We start from the raw sequence: 17,650 nt of genomic DNA, 5'->3' as shown, positions 1-17,650 counted from the left end.
ATGGAGGCCGGCACCCAGAACCGCAGAGCTAAATGTATAATAGGTACACTAATAGTAGGAGTGATAATATTAATAGCTTTAGTGGTAACAATTTCTTATGTAGAGGGACATGAGGAAGAGGCAAAGGTAACTGATGTGAATTCTGTAGAAACGCTTACACCTACTGTTGCTGGTGAGAAAAGGGAAAACACTAAAGAGAAAGCGTTATTAGCTGCAGAAGCCCGCAGGTTACACGTAGATGAGTCCCAAGGAGACTTTAGGTCAAATGCTTATGCTAAACTTTTATATGAATACGTGGATGCCATGGAGGTTAAGGATTGTTACGTCTGCATGCAGCTGCCGGCGTCTGTAGATGAAGGCATTAGATACCATCACCTCCCGCTGACATATGGCATTACATGTAGCTTATTGCTTAGTATATTTTATGAGAGAGATAGTTTCGAATACTATTTCTCCAATTATGATTCAGTGTTGCCAGAAGTCCCAAATTATAAGCAGATGAACAAATGGGACTACTGGAAGAGTGAAGACAGATTGGCCAAGTTCTTCATTCCTTGGATTACCTTAGATACTTCACATGCCCGTAGAAATAACCTGACATGCAAGGTGTCAGAAGTCGAGAAGAAGTTCATAGGGCAGGTGGATGATCGTTACAGGAGACAAAAGATTTTGAAAAAATCAGGACAATGGAAAACAGATTGGACCGAGGAAGAGAAGGCACACAAGAGAAAGGGTAGTAGTGGTCCAATAGCTTTAGATAAAACGCAGAGAGGAAAGCTATGTCTTCACCGAGCCAAAACGTATTATGAAAATGTATACGTGGGAGAAGTCGACTGTGAACATGCTTTCAATATAGAGTACTATACTAAAGATTTCCTGAAGGGAATGCAAGTGATTCCAAATGTGTATTTTGTATGTGGAAGAAATGCCTACGTGAGACTACCTGACAACTGGTATGGATCATGTTACTTAGCAATTGTCTTCCCCAAAATATATCATGCACAAGACTTAGTGATCATTGAGGGCAAGACATCTTCGAGGGGAAGGAGAGATGTAGGAGATGCAGAAATGGTTGGAGATGTCTTTGGAGCTATGTTCCCTCTTTTGGGAGTAATCCTTAATGATGTTAAAATTAGACGACTGGCAACAGTTGTCGACAGGTTGTCTGCCAGCACTGCTCAGTCCTTAATGCTGGTAGAAGGAGAGATGCAATCGATAAGGGCTATGGTTCTTCAGAACCGTCTTGCGTTAGATGTCCTACTAGCAAAAGAGGGCGGAGTCTGTAAGGCTTTGAAGGTCCAGGAATGTTGTACTTACATTCCAGACAATTCGAAGCCCCTTGAGAAAGTTATTAGGAACATAACTAATATTCACAAGGAGATCGAAGACTTGAGTAGAGAAAATGTCTGGGAAAAGGTGGGCCACGGAATGAGTGCAGTTGGAGGGTGGATTTCCACCTTAGGCAAAAGCTTTGTGTGGTATATACTAAAACCTATCATCATAATATTGATCTGTGGGATTATATTGTGGGGATTGGTGAGGGTATTCAAATGGTACAGAGCAAGAAGGTCAGAAAGGGCCCAAAGAGAACAGCTGCAGAGATTGGCTGCCATACAAGATAATCAGTACAGGAGCCTGAGGGCTCTGGAAGCGCAGAGACAAATCATGCCAGCAATAACTGCAGTTTAAATGTTAGTGATGACCCCGAGAGGTCATCAAAGGGGGGAACTGAGAGAGCGCAAACTGACCTAAATGTATGAGTACATCACACTTACCTGTAGTAAGCACAAATCATGAGGAGAAATGCCATGAGTGCTAATAGTATCTGTAATTATATTCTGAATGTATAGCTAATGTAGAGATTTAAGTAGAAGTGGAACTAATACAGAAATGTGTGACACTATATGATTTTAGTAGATGTGATTATTTCTGAATTCATGTCGTGTAGCTGTTAAAATGTAAGATGGTATGTGGTTAAACGCAGAATGTGGTAGGCCTCAGGGCCAGAGCTAAAAGGGAAGGTGTTTTTTTTCACGACATAGATTGTATTAATGTTTGGTCATTGCATTAAATGGGCCATGATTTTTAGAGATGTTTACTGAATAATAGAATAAGAGTATTAACATGCTTTAATTAATGAAGAAGTTGAATGCTATAATCATGATGAGAAATATTGTAGGCCTGAAATGTTTTAACATTGATTTACACGTACATGTCTGGGCCAAGAAATGTTGCAAGCCTTTTTGGAAGTCTATGAGAGTTGGGTTCTTGGCTGCAGATGTCTGTCTGCAAGGAAAGGGGGGATCCAATTATAAATGAATGAATAGAGGTCTGTTCAGTAGACGGCCCAGACATGGAGGAGGGTTCCGGAATGTTTAAGGGGTATCAGCGGGCCGGAGAAGAGTCTGAGAAGCAAGGTCAACTCTAACGTATGAGGCCCAATACAAAGCATCATGGAAAAAGCCAGAAGCTACACCACGTGAGGGGCGTCTCGCAAGGGGCGTCTCAAATGTTGTTGACTGTTTTGTATTAGGGACAGCACCCCTGGGTGGGGTTAGAGCAGATACCTGAGGACCCTTTAGAGAGCGGATGGGTAGGCAGAGAGGGGTCATGACTGGAGAACTATAGGTTTTCACCAAGAGACTTAGAGTGAGTGACTTCCCTTGGGGGTTATTCACTGCTGACACCTTTGTTAGGTTGGGACTTGGTTAAGTAGGGATACCATCTAGAGCAGGGTAGGGACAGCCTAACCTGTGCGTTTTCCTCCAACTTAAATGAAGGAGAGATATGCGTCAATGCTGATAGCTTTATTATTCTTAGAACTTGTGTTAGTGATTTCCGTTGCTCGTCTGAGGGCTTTCCGAGAGCACATGTATGTAATTGGACCTGTGTATCTCGTGAATCTCATTCTGAGATGCCTGTATTTGCAGCTTATCATATCCTTACAATAAACTTTTGAAAGCTAGAAGTTGTTTGTGATCTTTGGGAGCAGAGTCCTTTATTGGGTGAACTGGTTTGGTAACAGGGGCACTTTCTTCCTCCAAGACAGGCAACAAAGGTTCAGTCGACCAGATCGAGGTTTGGATCAATAGTGATGAGGTATCGATCAAAATCTCGCCCTTCCAGTAGCCATCTCGGCGTCTCTCCAGGAGAATCCGGCAAATAGCCGAGATGCCTTAATCATAGCCAAGGCTATCGAAATCTACAACCGAGAGCCCGGCGTGGCTTATTTCAAACTCTTCGAGTCTGAACCGGACGGCAGTCTGGTAAGTACTATTTACTAAATTCAATAAAGGCTATTAACTACTGGTGCATTGGCTACTAAATCATAGGGGCGGTCAACTGGTGGCTTGTATTCTCTGGTTGCCTAACAGCAGAAGAGGGATCGATTATGTTCAAATACGAATCCCAAGCCAATTCATATTTATTAAAAATAAGCAAACGAACGCTTTGTTTTGTGATTATTTCATGCACTCGCCTGAAGCTCAGAAATTGGCTCGAAGTAAACGCGGATCGAAACAAGAGCGCACGCAGTGGTGTGTCAGTAAATTAGCTCGCAGGGTTAAAGCAGGTTGTGACGTAGTTCCAAGTGCATGCTGAAAACAGTTGTTTCAATATAAACAGCAGACTTTACAACTCGCGCGTTGCCACCGTGTGCCAGACGATGTCGGCTCTCATCACACACCGTCACCCTATATTTTATTTGTATTTTATTTAATGCGATTTTATATAGCGCGAACATTCCCCGAAGGTGTCAGCGCTTTACAAAAGAATCAGTTGCGTTACATATGGACTTTGAATAACATGAGTTACATAAGAGATACAAACAGAAAAAAACAGCAAAAGTGTAAAAGAGACTATATACCACAGGGTGAACACACAATCAACTACACAGCCTTTCCGTTAGGGGGTGAGAAACTTCCGAAGCAAATCAGCGACAGTGGCCTCAGAATTCTTTGTTTTGTTTGTTGTTGGAGGGAGGCGGTGAGTTTAGAATGGCTGAGCCCGTGTGATTTGCACTGCGTCCCCAAGCCCTGCTCGTTCAAGACCCCGCCCTCCCCTCAAACGGTGAAAATCGTTCATTAATTGGCAGGTCTGACACAGGCATGCATAGATTATGCACACAGAGCAGCAACACGCCTAGGGGCACTCAATTTCACAGTCTCTAGCAGACACACAGTCAAGCACGCTTATTGAACAAACATGCAGGCATCAATGGACACAGCCAAGCAGCCACAGTTAAAACAGTGAAGCAGGCACAGGGTGTATTATCGGTGTATGTTCACCACAGTAGTACTAGCAGAACTATCATGAAATGCTGCTTCAGTCCAGAGGTTTTCTTTGCATTCTGGGACTTGTAGTCCGGTTTTATAATGGAATACATAAGATTAAAACTCCCAGAACTCAAAGAAAAACCTGGAATGGAGCAGAACATTCCTCATGGACCTGGATAACTTCGTTGGATTGCATCAGTAATGCTCCTCCGAGAAGAACGGTGTATTACACTTAGGGATGCATTGGGTGAGACGTACACTGTGCATCTGAAGAGAAATGAGCGATGTCCAGTTCAGGAGAACAAGATTATATGCATTATTAGGGAACAAGACGCAAAGCATCAGGGCTCACAGGGTCATGTTCTATGGTGTACATGGCCAGCGTCGGATTGGTAACACGGGCATTTGGGCAATGCCCGAGGGGTTGGTGTCCGAGTACCTGCTGTGGGCTGCTTTTTTAGCAGTCTGGGGACCGATATGGGCGCTGTCTCTATTGTTAAAAAAGCCAGCGGCCCAGTGGGTGTCCTTTCTATAGGCAGATGGGCGCTCGTTACCTCCTGTTTTGCAACAGGCAGAGGTATCACACCCTTTGTCTCGCTGGCAGGCCCATTAATGTGAGCACATACTGAGCGGGGCAGAGGGCCTGAGTAGAAGTGGCCTCACTTGTTTCCAGGTGTATTTCAGCAGTGTAAACTAACGTGTACATTTTTTTTACCACCCTTGCCCCCCCCCCCCGTTTTTTTTTTTAATGAGCCGAAGCAGTCATTTGAGGAAAGGGTTTATGCAAATGTGTGCAGATTTTTTTTTTGCGTGCCCGGGCCGATTATCAATCCTAATCCAACCCTGTATGGCGATGGACAACAAGGTGCGCACACCGATGTTTAGTGGGTGAACCAGGTCTTTTAGTGGGCCGGGTCTCAAGGGGTCTGAGCACCGGCAGTTTTTTAAAGGGTGCCTCAAAACGAGTCTCTATTGGGCTCTGTTTTGAGCCCTGGCACAGGCGGTCTGTTTTTTTCTCGGACTGCAGTAACAGCAGTTTGCTGTCACTGCAGTCCAGAAAAAAATTGCCAGGGTGCAAAACAGCCCGATACAGACCCATTTCGAGACAGCAGGCACATCGATGTGCGCTGCCCACACTGCTCACTTCTCACTAGTGGAGAAGTTACGGCATGACGTCATGCCAGGTGAGCGTTGTAGGGGAAGGGAAATCCTTCAAAGAGTCAATTTCTCTCTAGATTTCCCTTCTCTTTCTGAAACACAAGAGCAGCCACATTGTGGTGGTGTCACCAGGGATTTAATTGGAAGCTTTTTCAATATTCTATGTAACAAGCCATAGTTGCAGTTTTTTTTAATCTTATGCAACTAATAACCATTGACAAAGCCAATAGTCCTTACTTGTTTTAGTTATGATACTTGTTGTATCACATATCTGTATGCAATGACAGAAACAGCAAAATACAAGTCCGGTGGCACACTATGCTAAACCCTGATTTTTAGCGTAAGTGTTTTAAAGCCACGCCCCTAATTACACAGGCCATGCCCCTTTGAGAGACCCCCCAGTTTTTTCATCCCACTTAAAGCCCTGGGGTGAACACAGGGTGATATGAGGAACAAGTGTGTTTTTAGCAGCAGCAAGGCCAGATCAACTTTTCATATCTAATGTTTTGGAATACAAATTAGGATATTTTCAGCAACCTTTCCAAAAGCTTCCAAGATATGTTTTGCGGGTCACAATCTATTGTGGGTAGATGTAGTTTTGTCTTTTTTCGTGGGTACCCGTAGGCGGTTTACATTGGACAGGCATACACGGACAGCTCATATATAAGTCCACACACGTATAAGTTGCAGCACGAGTGCCTATGTCCTGCATGACACCTCTACCCAGTCCTGTTTTTTTGTACAGCAGCATTTGTTCTACTAGTATTTTAAACCTATACTTAAAATAGTACGAACAAAGCTCCAAATTCCAGAATGCAAAGGTATGTGGCTGAAAGAGGAGAACGTATTAAAGAGGTCTCACATGTTATCGGCTGCTTGCCAACTATGCACATAGATGGACTGAAGGAAATGTAAAATAAAACATTCCTGTGCCTTGGCATCTGAGCACAATAGCATATTAAGTAATATTTATATTTTCAAGTAGCTTATTACCCTTTAGTGTAGTCGGAAAGTTTCTCATGCAGTAATTAATTTTCCATAATAGGAGACAAATGCAAGACCGGCCATCTTGACGGATCCAAGGTTCTCCTGGGCCGCATATAAGCCCGTAATACTGAGCAAGATGCTTTGTGGGCTACACTTTTCAAAACACTGGCACTGTTAGACCTGGCACCTTGGCTTGGGTCTCCCCCTTCCATTTTTGCTGTTGCCTCATATGTTTTTGCTGATGTTTAGATGCTTTAGGCACCTTGCCACTGCTGTCCAGTGCCCCAGTGCAAGTGCGCCCTATTGTAAATTACTGTATGAATTAGTGATTCCATGATTGGCTGGTTTGGCTTATATGTCAGACCCTAGTACAGTGCACCAGGAGTGCCCAGGGCTTGTAAATCAAATGCTGCTGGTGGGCTTGCAGCACTGGTGGTGCCACCCACGGAAGTAGCCCGTAAAAGTGTGTCTAAGGCCTGCCATTGCAGGTCCTGTGTGCAGTCCGGTACTGCATGTTGACTGAGCACATGCACCCACTTGCCAGTCCCTAAACCTTCCCTTTTCTTCATATCAGACACCCCTATGGTAGGCCCAAGGGCAGGGTGCATTGTAAGTAAGGTGGGACAAGCCCTGGTGTGTGTGGCATGTCCTAATAGTGAATTACAGCCATTTTTGTTTTTCACTATTGCAAGGCTACCTGTTCTCCATAGGCCAGAATGGGCAGTTAGATTATTACATTTTATAATCCTAACTGACTCAGGGAACATGGTAGAAATTCGAGTTTAGTATGCATGTACTCAGAATGATAAAATACATCTTTTAGTGAAGTTGCTTTTAGCATTCTGTGTTTTAAAATACCACTTTTAGAACATAGGTATTCTCTTGTCTAACTATCCAATCCTGCCTCTGCTTGGTTGTGTATTACTTGTCTGGAGTTTGTGACAGGGGCTGGGGAATTTCAGGAGACAGGGTGAGTCAGCCCAGTGGTGAAAGAGATCTGCATCTAGATGGGATGGAGGAGGTGCACCTGGGACCTGAATAGGACTGTGCCTTCCCTCCACAAAGCTGGCTCCACCTTCTGTGGTGCGTCTGATGTCTCTGCCCTGCACTGTGAAAGGAAAGAAGGAGTCATGTCAGCATAGTGTTCCTGGACTGACCAGAACTGGTATGGACTAGGCAAAGGCCCCTCTGCCCTCAAAGAACAAAGGATTTTGGGGTATAAGTATTGGGACCCTGATCCCAAGAATTTAGATTACTTTTGGACAACAAGAAGAAACATGTGCTGATGTGAGGAACCAGAAGAAACTGAGGAGAGACTATCCCTAAGCTGAAGTGCTGCTTGGGGGATTGGCGTGCAGTGGTTGCCTGACTACCAAAGAAAGGAGAAAGGGACTTTGTGTACTTTCATCAAATTGTAATGATCTCCAAGGTAAGTATGGGCGAATTTTGCAGATTTACGGTCCGCGAAATTGAAAAAAAATCCGCGAGTTGGTGAAAAAATTTGCGAACTCGCGGATTTGCCCAAATATACTAGACTACTGTTTCTACTGGCTAATCAGTAAGTGCTAGTTTGTTGGGTAAATGTATACTGCTTTCACTTACTGATTAGCCAGTAGAAGTACTCCAGTTGAGTAGAGGTATTGCACAAAACGGTGGCATCTCCGTGGATAACTATGCAGGGCAGGATTCATTCTGGCACGAGGCTCCTGTCACAGAAATTAAACCTCAACAGGAAGCATTTACAGATATAGCAGGTGCCCAAGTTGAAGCTCAAATTCAGTAACGTTTTAATCAGCCCAAACCATTAGTGAGCACGGTCGAGGCTGGGCAAGTGTGCTTTAACCCCATATCTGCTGTCGAAAATTAGCTGTAAGAATTGAGGGAGGTCTTTGCATCCATGAGTTTAACAAGCACAACCCCGTGTAGTTCCTGTGACCAGGAGGCTTCTTTCTCCTCATCTGCTGGCCTGCTCGCTCTCTGACCCTTTATACACAAGAGGTATGTGAACACGCATAGCAGCCCCGCCCGTTTGGCCCCGCACACCACACACAAGCGGTATCAAACGTCTTCCCGCCCTTTCCCAACTATGATGGACTGCTCACTCAGGGGACCTCTGCGCCTTTTGGCGCGGTGGCAAAGTTACAGGCACACATGGTCAGTTGCAGAATAACATGTAATATTCAATATTTTACATTATTTCTACAAAGTAATTATTTGTGTAATTACTGAAATTTCTCCAGCATAATTAAAATTCCGTCCATAGTGCTGGGGTCCCTGTCTAGGTGCAATTGAACGATGATTCTTGGGAGTTCCACTGTTTCTCATGATCTAATTCCTAAGAACTGCCACGTAGTATGTTGAAACTTACACTGGTCTTAGGGAGCTCTTCTCACAGCTGCAGCTGGAGATCCCTGGCTGACTGCAGCATTTATTTAGCCAGAGTACCAGTTACAGAGATTAAACAGAATGAAGAGTACTGACGTTTCCTTGGACAACTGGAACATGTGTAATTTCTTTAACAGGCAAACCGTTTTTCTCCAGAACAGCGGAAACAATTGAACAATCCCGGGGTCTTGTCACAGCATTTTGCTACTGCTTTCTCGTATTGGGTTTATTGTGGCTCTTTGACAGCAATATATACAAAATGGATCCATAGGACACCTAACGTATAAGCTAGAATATAAAATAGCACTAGGAGCCAAGAGACAGCAGGCATACAAAATAAAGACTCTAAACTAAACCTGGGTGAAACTTGCATTATCTGTGATAACATCTGGAGCAATCAGTTTCATTACTTCTAGCACATAAATACATTATTTTAATTATTTATTTATTCATTTGTATGCATATTTATCTATTGTATTTTTAAAGCACCAAGGCAATGGATTGGCTCATAAGAATGTTGAACAGTGCATCAAGAAAGCAACCTTAAGCAAATTGTAGGGGTGGAAGAACCAGAAGGCCTGCTTTACAGGTTGGTGGATAAAGTTTACTCCATCTGGATAGCAGAGTGCAATACCCCAGCTATCCTGAGGGATCACCTCTTGTCATATTTAAAGTTGTCAGACAGTCAGGCAGACCACTCTCTACACTGAGACATGAACAACCGTCATGGTGCCTACTGTCAATGTAGGAAAAGTTTGGTAAATGGTACCATCTAAGCATGGGCGGATTTTGCGGATCCACGATTCACGAATTTGCGTATTCACGGATCGTGGATCCGCAAAATCCGTGGATTTAGCGGATCGGCGGATTTGGGGGCGGGGCTTCCATGCCAGGACCATCGTGCCAGATTGAACCCTGCCCTTCGTATTTATTCAAGAAGACGCCACCGTTTTGTGCCATACCTCTACTCAACTGGAGTACTTTCTACTGGATAATCAGTAAGTGCTACCTCGTTGGGTAAATGTATAGTGCTTTTACTACACTACAGCTACCTAAAGTGCCAGAGAGTTGTCAACAGCGACCAGGTGTGTGTTACTATGCAATCGCGCCGAAGGGCGCAGGGGTCCCTTTGAGTGACCTATCATAGTGGGTAAATGGCGGGAAGACGGTGCACACCTCGAGTGTGTGGGCGGGGCCAAACGGACGGGGCTTCCATGCGAGTGCACATGCAACATGTCTTGTTCAGTGTACAGCGCAGCGGAAAACAGGGCGAGTTCAAAGATCAAGGCGAAAGCTACAAGTTTCAATTCAGTGTGTACCCTTTTTTTTTGTTTTTAAGTTGTGTGCCATTATGTTTAAGGATCTTGGCTGCTTTCTGGAGATCAGATATTCTTACTGCCCAAAATGGCGAGTATATATTCATAACCTGCTGGCACAATTAGGTCTAACAAAGGTCTATTTTAGTGAAGACCTATATTAGCGAATGATGGGCAAGGTTGGGACCCATCAATGCATTGCGTAGTAACAGGTTTGAAGGTGGAGGTGCCAGTTACGTCCCCTTATGGAACTGCGTGGATGCATTTGCCGCAGAGCTTTGGCATTCGTTCTGTTCTGCTGGGGGAGCGGTTATGCATCGCTGTGCTTGGGCTGTCTGTTGACTCTGGGGATAGCTATACCGATTAGCAGGCTTCAGTGTAATCTTATGCTGGTGTAGTATATTAAAATTAACATCTTACACACGCTTTACGAATGGGCATTAGTAATGGGATCACTCATATTAATATCGTCCAAGTGCATTCTGAAAAACTTGGCTCTCCCAGAATCCTTCACCATGGCGCACGGCTCTGTTGCAGTCGCTTGGCACCCACTTTTAAATAAATATACAGATGTTTTTATAGCCAGAGACCTCAGTAACTCCCAAATGCAATCCGGTGGCCCATATTTTGCAAAATACAGCTGTTTATTCACAAGTTGTGAGGAAGAGAAAGATGCTCTGCAAGCTGCAGATTCCAGGGCCCGCGAGCACGCATAGTTTGTGGTTAACGCTGAGCTCTGACTGCAACTGGGTGTCTGCTAAAAAGAAGCTCTTCTCTAACAGCTGCTTTTGAAACTAACTTTGGCACTGTGTGTTTCACTGACAAAACAGAAAAAGAAAAATATACAACAAGATTATACTAAGGGGCTGTCTCAAAGGGTGCATTTTCGATGGTATATCTGGGAAGAAGGCATATCTGCCCAGCCTTGACAACGCTCACGATTGTTTTTGGGGCCGATGAATGCGTCACTGAATTTAAGCTTCATGTTTATTCAAGAAGACACCACCGTTTTGTGCCTGTTGTAACTAATTTACGATGGCGCGGGCAAGCTGCCAGCGCCATCCTAAAATAGTTACTAAATTAGCTTCAACAGGAAGCTCTAATTGGTAAAATAAAGCAGGCGCTCGGGCCCCTGCTTTATCTTATCTATTAGAGCTTCCTGCTGAAGCTAATTAAGTAACTTTAGGATGGCGCTGGCAGCTTGCCGGCGCCATCGTAAATTAGTTAGACCAGCAAGGCGTGAACTTTTGACCGAGGAATCCGCCGCTCGCGAATTGCGAATTTTCGGTAAATTCGCGAGAGTTCGCGGATCGCGGATTTACCGAAAATCCGCAAAATCCGCGATCGGAGCGGATTTTGCGCTCCTGCTTAGTACCATCGACTTGACCGTCAAATCTTTCTAAAGTTGTGTTTGTTTTTGAAAAGCAAACTCCTAAATTGGGACTAATGCCCCCCTCTCCCCACACCCTAGGAGTTTTTTTGTGTGTTGCCATGGTGTGGGGGTAATTTCATCTTTTTTTCTGTCCCTCACTGCTAGGTTTTTCCCGCCAGTGATGAACAGGAAAAAAAAGGTATCACATTATCCAACCTAAATAGGGCAGAATGTGTAATATCCTAATATCCTTACAACTTCTCTGTTCCATTGGGCCATCGGAGGAAGTACAAAGGCTACATCAACAGAATACTTATGGCCCACCCATCTCTAAAAGAGGCAGGAGGATTCAGGGTTTTGGGGGCAGAGTACCCTTTATTTCAAACTCAAAACCAGACCAAGAGTTTCCTAAAGGGCAAAGTTTTGCTTGAGTCTGAGATCTCTGGAAACTGGTTCCAGAGTCTTGGTGCCAGGCCAGAGAAGAGCTGATTCACTGTCTTAGAAAAGTACTCTGCAAAATACTAAACAAAACACAAACCTAAGGTGTAGTTTGCCCTTGACACATATGGATGGCTTTGCGAATGCACAAGCCATATTGAAGTTGATTATATCTTCAAAGAGTAGACAGTGGAGGCTAAATAGCAACATAAAGGTCTTGCAAACTTACTGCAAATGGCTCAACAATACTTTCTTTTTTTAGATATTTATGGGGCAAGATTTGGTATTCACCATGGGCTTTGTGATTCTTCACACCATTTCCGCACCACAATGGTATTTGCCGAAGATAAAAAAAAAAGGGGTGGGAAAATTGGCTGGGAACAAAGGAGAACAGATAGTTGTTACAGAATTCAGCAGGGATGTCAAAGGAAATAAATAAGAGATGATGAGGAGCCTTGTGAGGAAGGGATGACACAAAGACATGGTGGAAATTACGGTGGAGAGAGAGTAAAAATCAGAATAGGGCAGCCGGTAGAGCAATTTACTGGCATGATGTGGCAAATGTGGACATGATGGGAGGAGACGCTGGAACCTGGTGGATAGGGCAACAGGTGCCGTGGTCTACAGGAACTAGGTGACAGGCACAACTTTTACTACTTCTGGAAGAAGGAGTGCATTAGGCCAACATGGTATTCTTAAAAGCTACGATTTTTAAAGTGGATCTGTTATTGCTACCTCCCTGACGGGAAACATCCCTTACAACGCAACTTTTACCACGCAGTGCCTTTACGACGCAACTTTTACAACGCAAACCATTACAACGCATTGCACTGGGGGGCGCTCTAGGATAGGGAATAGGTTTAATTTACTATCCAACACCTTCCCTACTATCCACGGGGACTTGAGTTGGAATAGTAAATTAAACTATTCACTATCCAGCGCCCCAAAGCACTATGCGTTGTAAAGGCATGCCTTGTAAAAACAGCGTTGTAAAGGCATGCGATGTAAAAGCATGCGTTGTAATGTCATACATCCTCACTGACATACGTAGAACACGAGGTATGTTGAAATCATGAGTTATTGAGGCTCAACATCCTACATGATCTAAGGGAATCTATCAAACACGTTTGTTTAGAACAATCCAGGGCAAACCAAACTACCAAGCCAATTCTTATACTGGGAAGGAAACAAGCTTCCGGGGACCGGTTTCTGGCTGGTTTCGGGAGCGGGGCAGAGGCATGTCTGTCTCGCTCCGGCACTGCAAATTCGAAATCAGGCCCAAAATGTTGTCATGGGAACAATTTTTAAGTTAGATTTACTTAGGCTGCCTAACTGCAAAATGGAAGTTGTTCAGACCTATGCTAATACCAACCATTTGGAGTCCAATTAGGCCTAACCCTGTAAATATTACTGATTTTGTTGAAGTGTTTAAGGGACTGGGTGGCTCAGCTTTTATTAAAATTATTACCCGTCTCGATAGGACCACTTCAATGTCTTTGGGAGGAGGAAAAGTTACTTAAATAGCCACACTTGGATTCTAAGACATACAGTCAGATGTCAGCGCAGTTTATTTACAACCCTAAAACATCTTTGGAAATTGAAACTTGTAATCTGCATTTTACTCATGGATCTTGACAGCAGACATGATAAAGTGTTGAGCAGCTGCACCCGTGATCTGCAGATTACAACGAGTTTGGTGCAGTGTGCACCCAACCCGCTGTGCTATCTTATCGGTTCTTTAATTGTGTTTTCTAGAAATGGAACACTCAGCAAATGCAACAAAAATAACCAAAACATCCAAACTTGCAGCCATACATGGATGCCTATTAAATCTTCTAAATTATGCATTATTGTAAAATAGGCCCACGGCCCTGGGACGCATCGAAGTCAAATTCCTCTGCTTTGCAAGCCATTATGAGCACTGTAAAAAATGAAAAGCAGGAACCCGCGAGGAGACGTAATTTCCAATTTAATATATTTATATGTTGCCTGCTTTGCAGAAATCCTTACAATAAAAAGAGAAAAAAGAAACTGGGATGAACCACATGCTCTGTCAATGATTCCAGATTTGCCCTCCCAGTGCATGAAATATTCAGCCCCTCATGAAAGAATCCTTTCTAGTCCTAAAAGCGTGCTGTGGCATAAAAGTATCTGTGTGGTGAAGCTGAGTTGAGGAACAATACGGTGGGGAACAGTCCATGTTCCCAAATAGTCTCGGCTGGAGGCCAGTGGAAAGGAGATCGTCCCTATGACCCGAGTAAAGGTGAACTCTCATTACTGGAGGCTTTAAAAATAGTATGGAAGAAAGAAACCATGTCCCTGTATAACAAAATGGCCCCGGCAACTGGGATGAGGTCGCGCTTGCAGCATGAATTGCAGTGGGGATTTGGGTGCACTCCCTATGTGCAATGTTCAAGAGACAAGATGACCAGGAATTTAAAACTTGCAATTAGAACATATGATTACGATTATGGGGCAGCACAGGTGAGTATAAAAATGAAACATTACCTACCTGCTGCCAGCCGCCACCTCAGTGCTCTTCTGCTTCTGTCGAGGCAGTCCAATGGGGTCCACAGACTCCCAGACTCCCCTAAGCCAATCCAGAAGCTGCTCTTATGCTGGTAATATTATTATCCAGGATGAGAGAACTGCCAGGATTGGTCTGAGGATGCTTGTTTTGCCCTCACACAGGGACTGGGAGCCAGTGCCTGTTCTCCGCCTGGCTGTGCAGCACAGTTAGGGTTGGAGAGTTCTAGGTGCGCATGTCATTTTAGACAGCCAGCCAAACCGGCATGCATACATTTGCTGCAGCTTCTGTCTGTCAGGAAGGCCACATCCCCTACCAGGCTCAGACGCTCAGTAGGCCCAGCTGGCAGCCTCCAAGATGAAAAATAAAATGATAATAACATTGGTTCATCATTTTAGTTTTCATGCTTGAATTTGCTGGCTCTCAGCAGTGGGGCAATGCTCCTCCGCCCTAATGGAGGAGTCGTTGCTTGTACCTTTGTGAAAGGCTGCCATAGAAATGGTGATAGGCATTGATGGAAAGAGAAATATGGTGTCCCAATCATGCAGGAAGCGCTCCCCCAGGGTACATTTGGCAGACGAAATGTAGCACTGACTGTGAATCCTTAAATGGGGATATATTTTCAGGATATTTAGCTATTATTGCATGCCACTAGTTGATTTTCCACCTAATGATTCCCAGGGAAAGTGGACTTTCCCAAGTAGGATATAGACACTTGTGTGGAAAAATCTCTGCTTCTATAGTGTTATGTTATGTTTTCTTTAAAAAACTTGTAAAGCGCACGTACACCAAACGGTTTCATGGCACTGGAGTGGAGTGGAGGACTTAATATGGGAAATCTTCCAACTTTGGCAAATAAGTTGAACTCTCCATAACAATGGGTGTAAAATTAATTTGATGAATTGTAAATAAGGTCTCTTTTGTAAAAGTGAAAATGTTATGTCACTTAGTCAAGTTCTCACATTCTATGTTATTGCAGGAAATGCTTGTTAGTCCTGAGCAGCTGCGGTTCACCATTAAAGAGACGGTGTGTGTCAATCAGATGGACAACCAAGGCAAGGACAAATGTGACTTCAAGGACTCAGGAGTAAGTAACAGCTCTTGAAAACTGATGTACAAAATGGTGTTGTGTGGGAGGCATTGTAATTGTTTTGTACATTATTTTGTTTTTTTAAGGGCAAGCTTCACCAAAGTGTTTCCTCTTGGTTTTGAGACCGTAAATGTTATGCACATATGCATATAAAATGTCTTACTGCTTAAACAAAATGGTTTTGTTAATTTCCTGTGGCAGATTATTCTAAAGATGTGAGCATAGAAATCATATGCAATAGGGAATCATGTTTTAAAAAAATGCCAAATTTCCCATCAACATCACCAGCAAAGTAACAGTACTACAAAGAGTAGTCCAAACTATGGATTCCTCTATCCTTGTAAAGGTTTGAACTTTCCTTTGACATAAGATAATGATTAGCTACCTGAGTTGTACTGACTAACAGACTATAATGTCTGATACAGTTAACTTTGTGAAAGGCAGTCATGTAAGCTGTGGTGGTTATTCATGGAAAGGAGAGTATGACAACCCCTGACTGTTAGGGAAAACTCTCAGCATGGAAGGGAAATGGAATGTGTGGGCACTGACAACATACCCCACTTTGGTGGTGCAATTGCAGTCCTCATATTTTGTCACAGCGATTTCAGAAACCGTGTTAGGGTGGACTTTTTCCCAAATATGTTCCTCTCACAGAGAATACATCTATTTTCATGGAGATAACTTTTGTCTTCCATGGAGAACACTCAAACTATGGCAGATTTTCCAAATCAAATCAAATCTAAGGAACTTATTGCACGCACATATCACCATAAGGTCGCTTAGCGCTACCGAGAACTCCTGGGAGACTCCGTGCGGACCCGCAGCCAGGTAAGTAGCAGTTATGGGTGTTCAAACAAGCAGATTTTTCATTTTTTGCAGAAAAGCTTATGGTCGATGATGGAAGAAAGATGGGATGGGAGTTTGTTCCAGAAGGCAGGTGCGAGAAAGGAGAAAGATTGCCCAGCATTTCTGATAGTGCGAATTCTGTGAGGGGTAAGAAGAAATTTAGTGCTGGACCTAAGCATCCTGCTAGGTTGATACCAGCTGAGTTTCTTAGCCAAATGTGGTCCAGTTCCATATATATACTCCTGTGCACAAGGCAGAGGATTTTGACGCGACATGGCTTCTTGAGCGAGAGCCAGTGAAGGGTCTTCAGACTGGGCAATGATGGAGCTCTTGCTGGGAGATTTAATACTAGTATTGCTGCAATGTTTTGCAAGACTTGAAGCTTAGAGTAGAGATCCTCGTTTATGGAGGCTAACAGGGCATTACCATAATCAATGCAGCTCATGATTAGTCCCCGGCTTTTCATTGACAACTGATTGTCAATGATCACTCCGAGAGTTCGTACCACAGATTTGGGTGATGGATACGAGCTCAGCTTTTGTGGCCACCAGTCACTAGACCAGTGTTCGTCTGCCTTCCCAAAGATGATGACCTCTGTCTTGTTGCCGTTTAGTTCAAAGTGATTGGAACACATCCAATTGTCAATATGGGTCAAGCAGTTTCTGAAGCGAACCTTGGTTTATCTCCACTGTTACCTTAGTGGAGATAAACATTCCCTGACATTGGGAGGTGGAAACTCAACTGTTTCTTGAACATTGTAAACATTAGCAATGGAGCATTAGAGGAATGCAACACCTGGCTATGGCAGTGAAATTGGAGTTTTGAATTAAAAAATTGAGGCTATAACTAAACTGTAGTATTCTTCTTTAACCACACATCGAGCCTGTGTATGAAATTGTCTGCAAATTCAAAAGGTAGATGGAGTGGAAGAGAAGTACAAAAAGTAAGAAAATGATGTCTGGTGATGCCTATTGAATCATCTTGAGCTTCAATAAGGCATATGTTAGATTATTATTAGCACTTGTATGGTGCAACTAATCATCCCAAGGGGATCTCTCGGCGCCTGGGTAGTAAACTGCAGATTGAAAGTGATCATTAAAACATCCAGGTTTTCAGCTCTTTCTTAAACTGTGCTAGATTTGAACAGGCTCGTATCTCATCTGGCAGTCTGTTCCAGTGGGTGGGGGCTGGATGGAAAAAGGCACGACCACCCATTTTAGCTTTACTAATTTTCCATGTGCAGAGCAGTTTCCGATT

General features: G+C 43.7%; 1 protein-coding gene across 1 annotated transcript in view; it reads left to right on the top strand.

The window, feature by feature from the left end:
• Positions 1–17,650, top strand: part of LOC144784004 (cathelicidin-1-like) — a 121,896-nt gene continuing 104,246 nt past the window's right edge. Inside the window, exons 1-4 of the mRNA XM_078662715.1 lie at positions 1–60; positions 733–742; positions 3,127–3,266; positions 15,437–15,544. Coding sequence (XP_078518841.1) covers positions 1–60; positions 733–742; positions 3,127–3,266; positions 15,437–15,544 — 318 coding nt within the window. The remainder of the gene's footprint in view (positions 61–732; positions 743–3,126; positions 3,267–15,436; positions 15,545–17,650) is intronic.

This window comes from Lissotriton helveticus, chromosome 10 (genome assembly GCF_964261635.1).
Source record: "Lissotriton helveticus chromosome 10, aLisHel1.1, whole genome shotgun sequence".
Taxonomy (NCBI): domain Eukaryota; kingdom Metazoa; phylum Chordata; class Amphibia; order Caudata; family Salamandridae; genus Lissotriton; species Lissotriton helveticus.
Note: the sequence above shows the minus strand (reverse complement) of the source record. Positions and strands in the feature narration are given on the sequence as shown.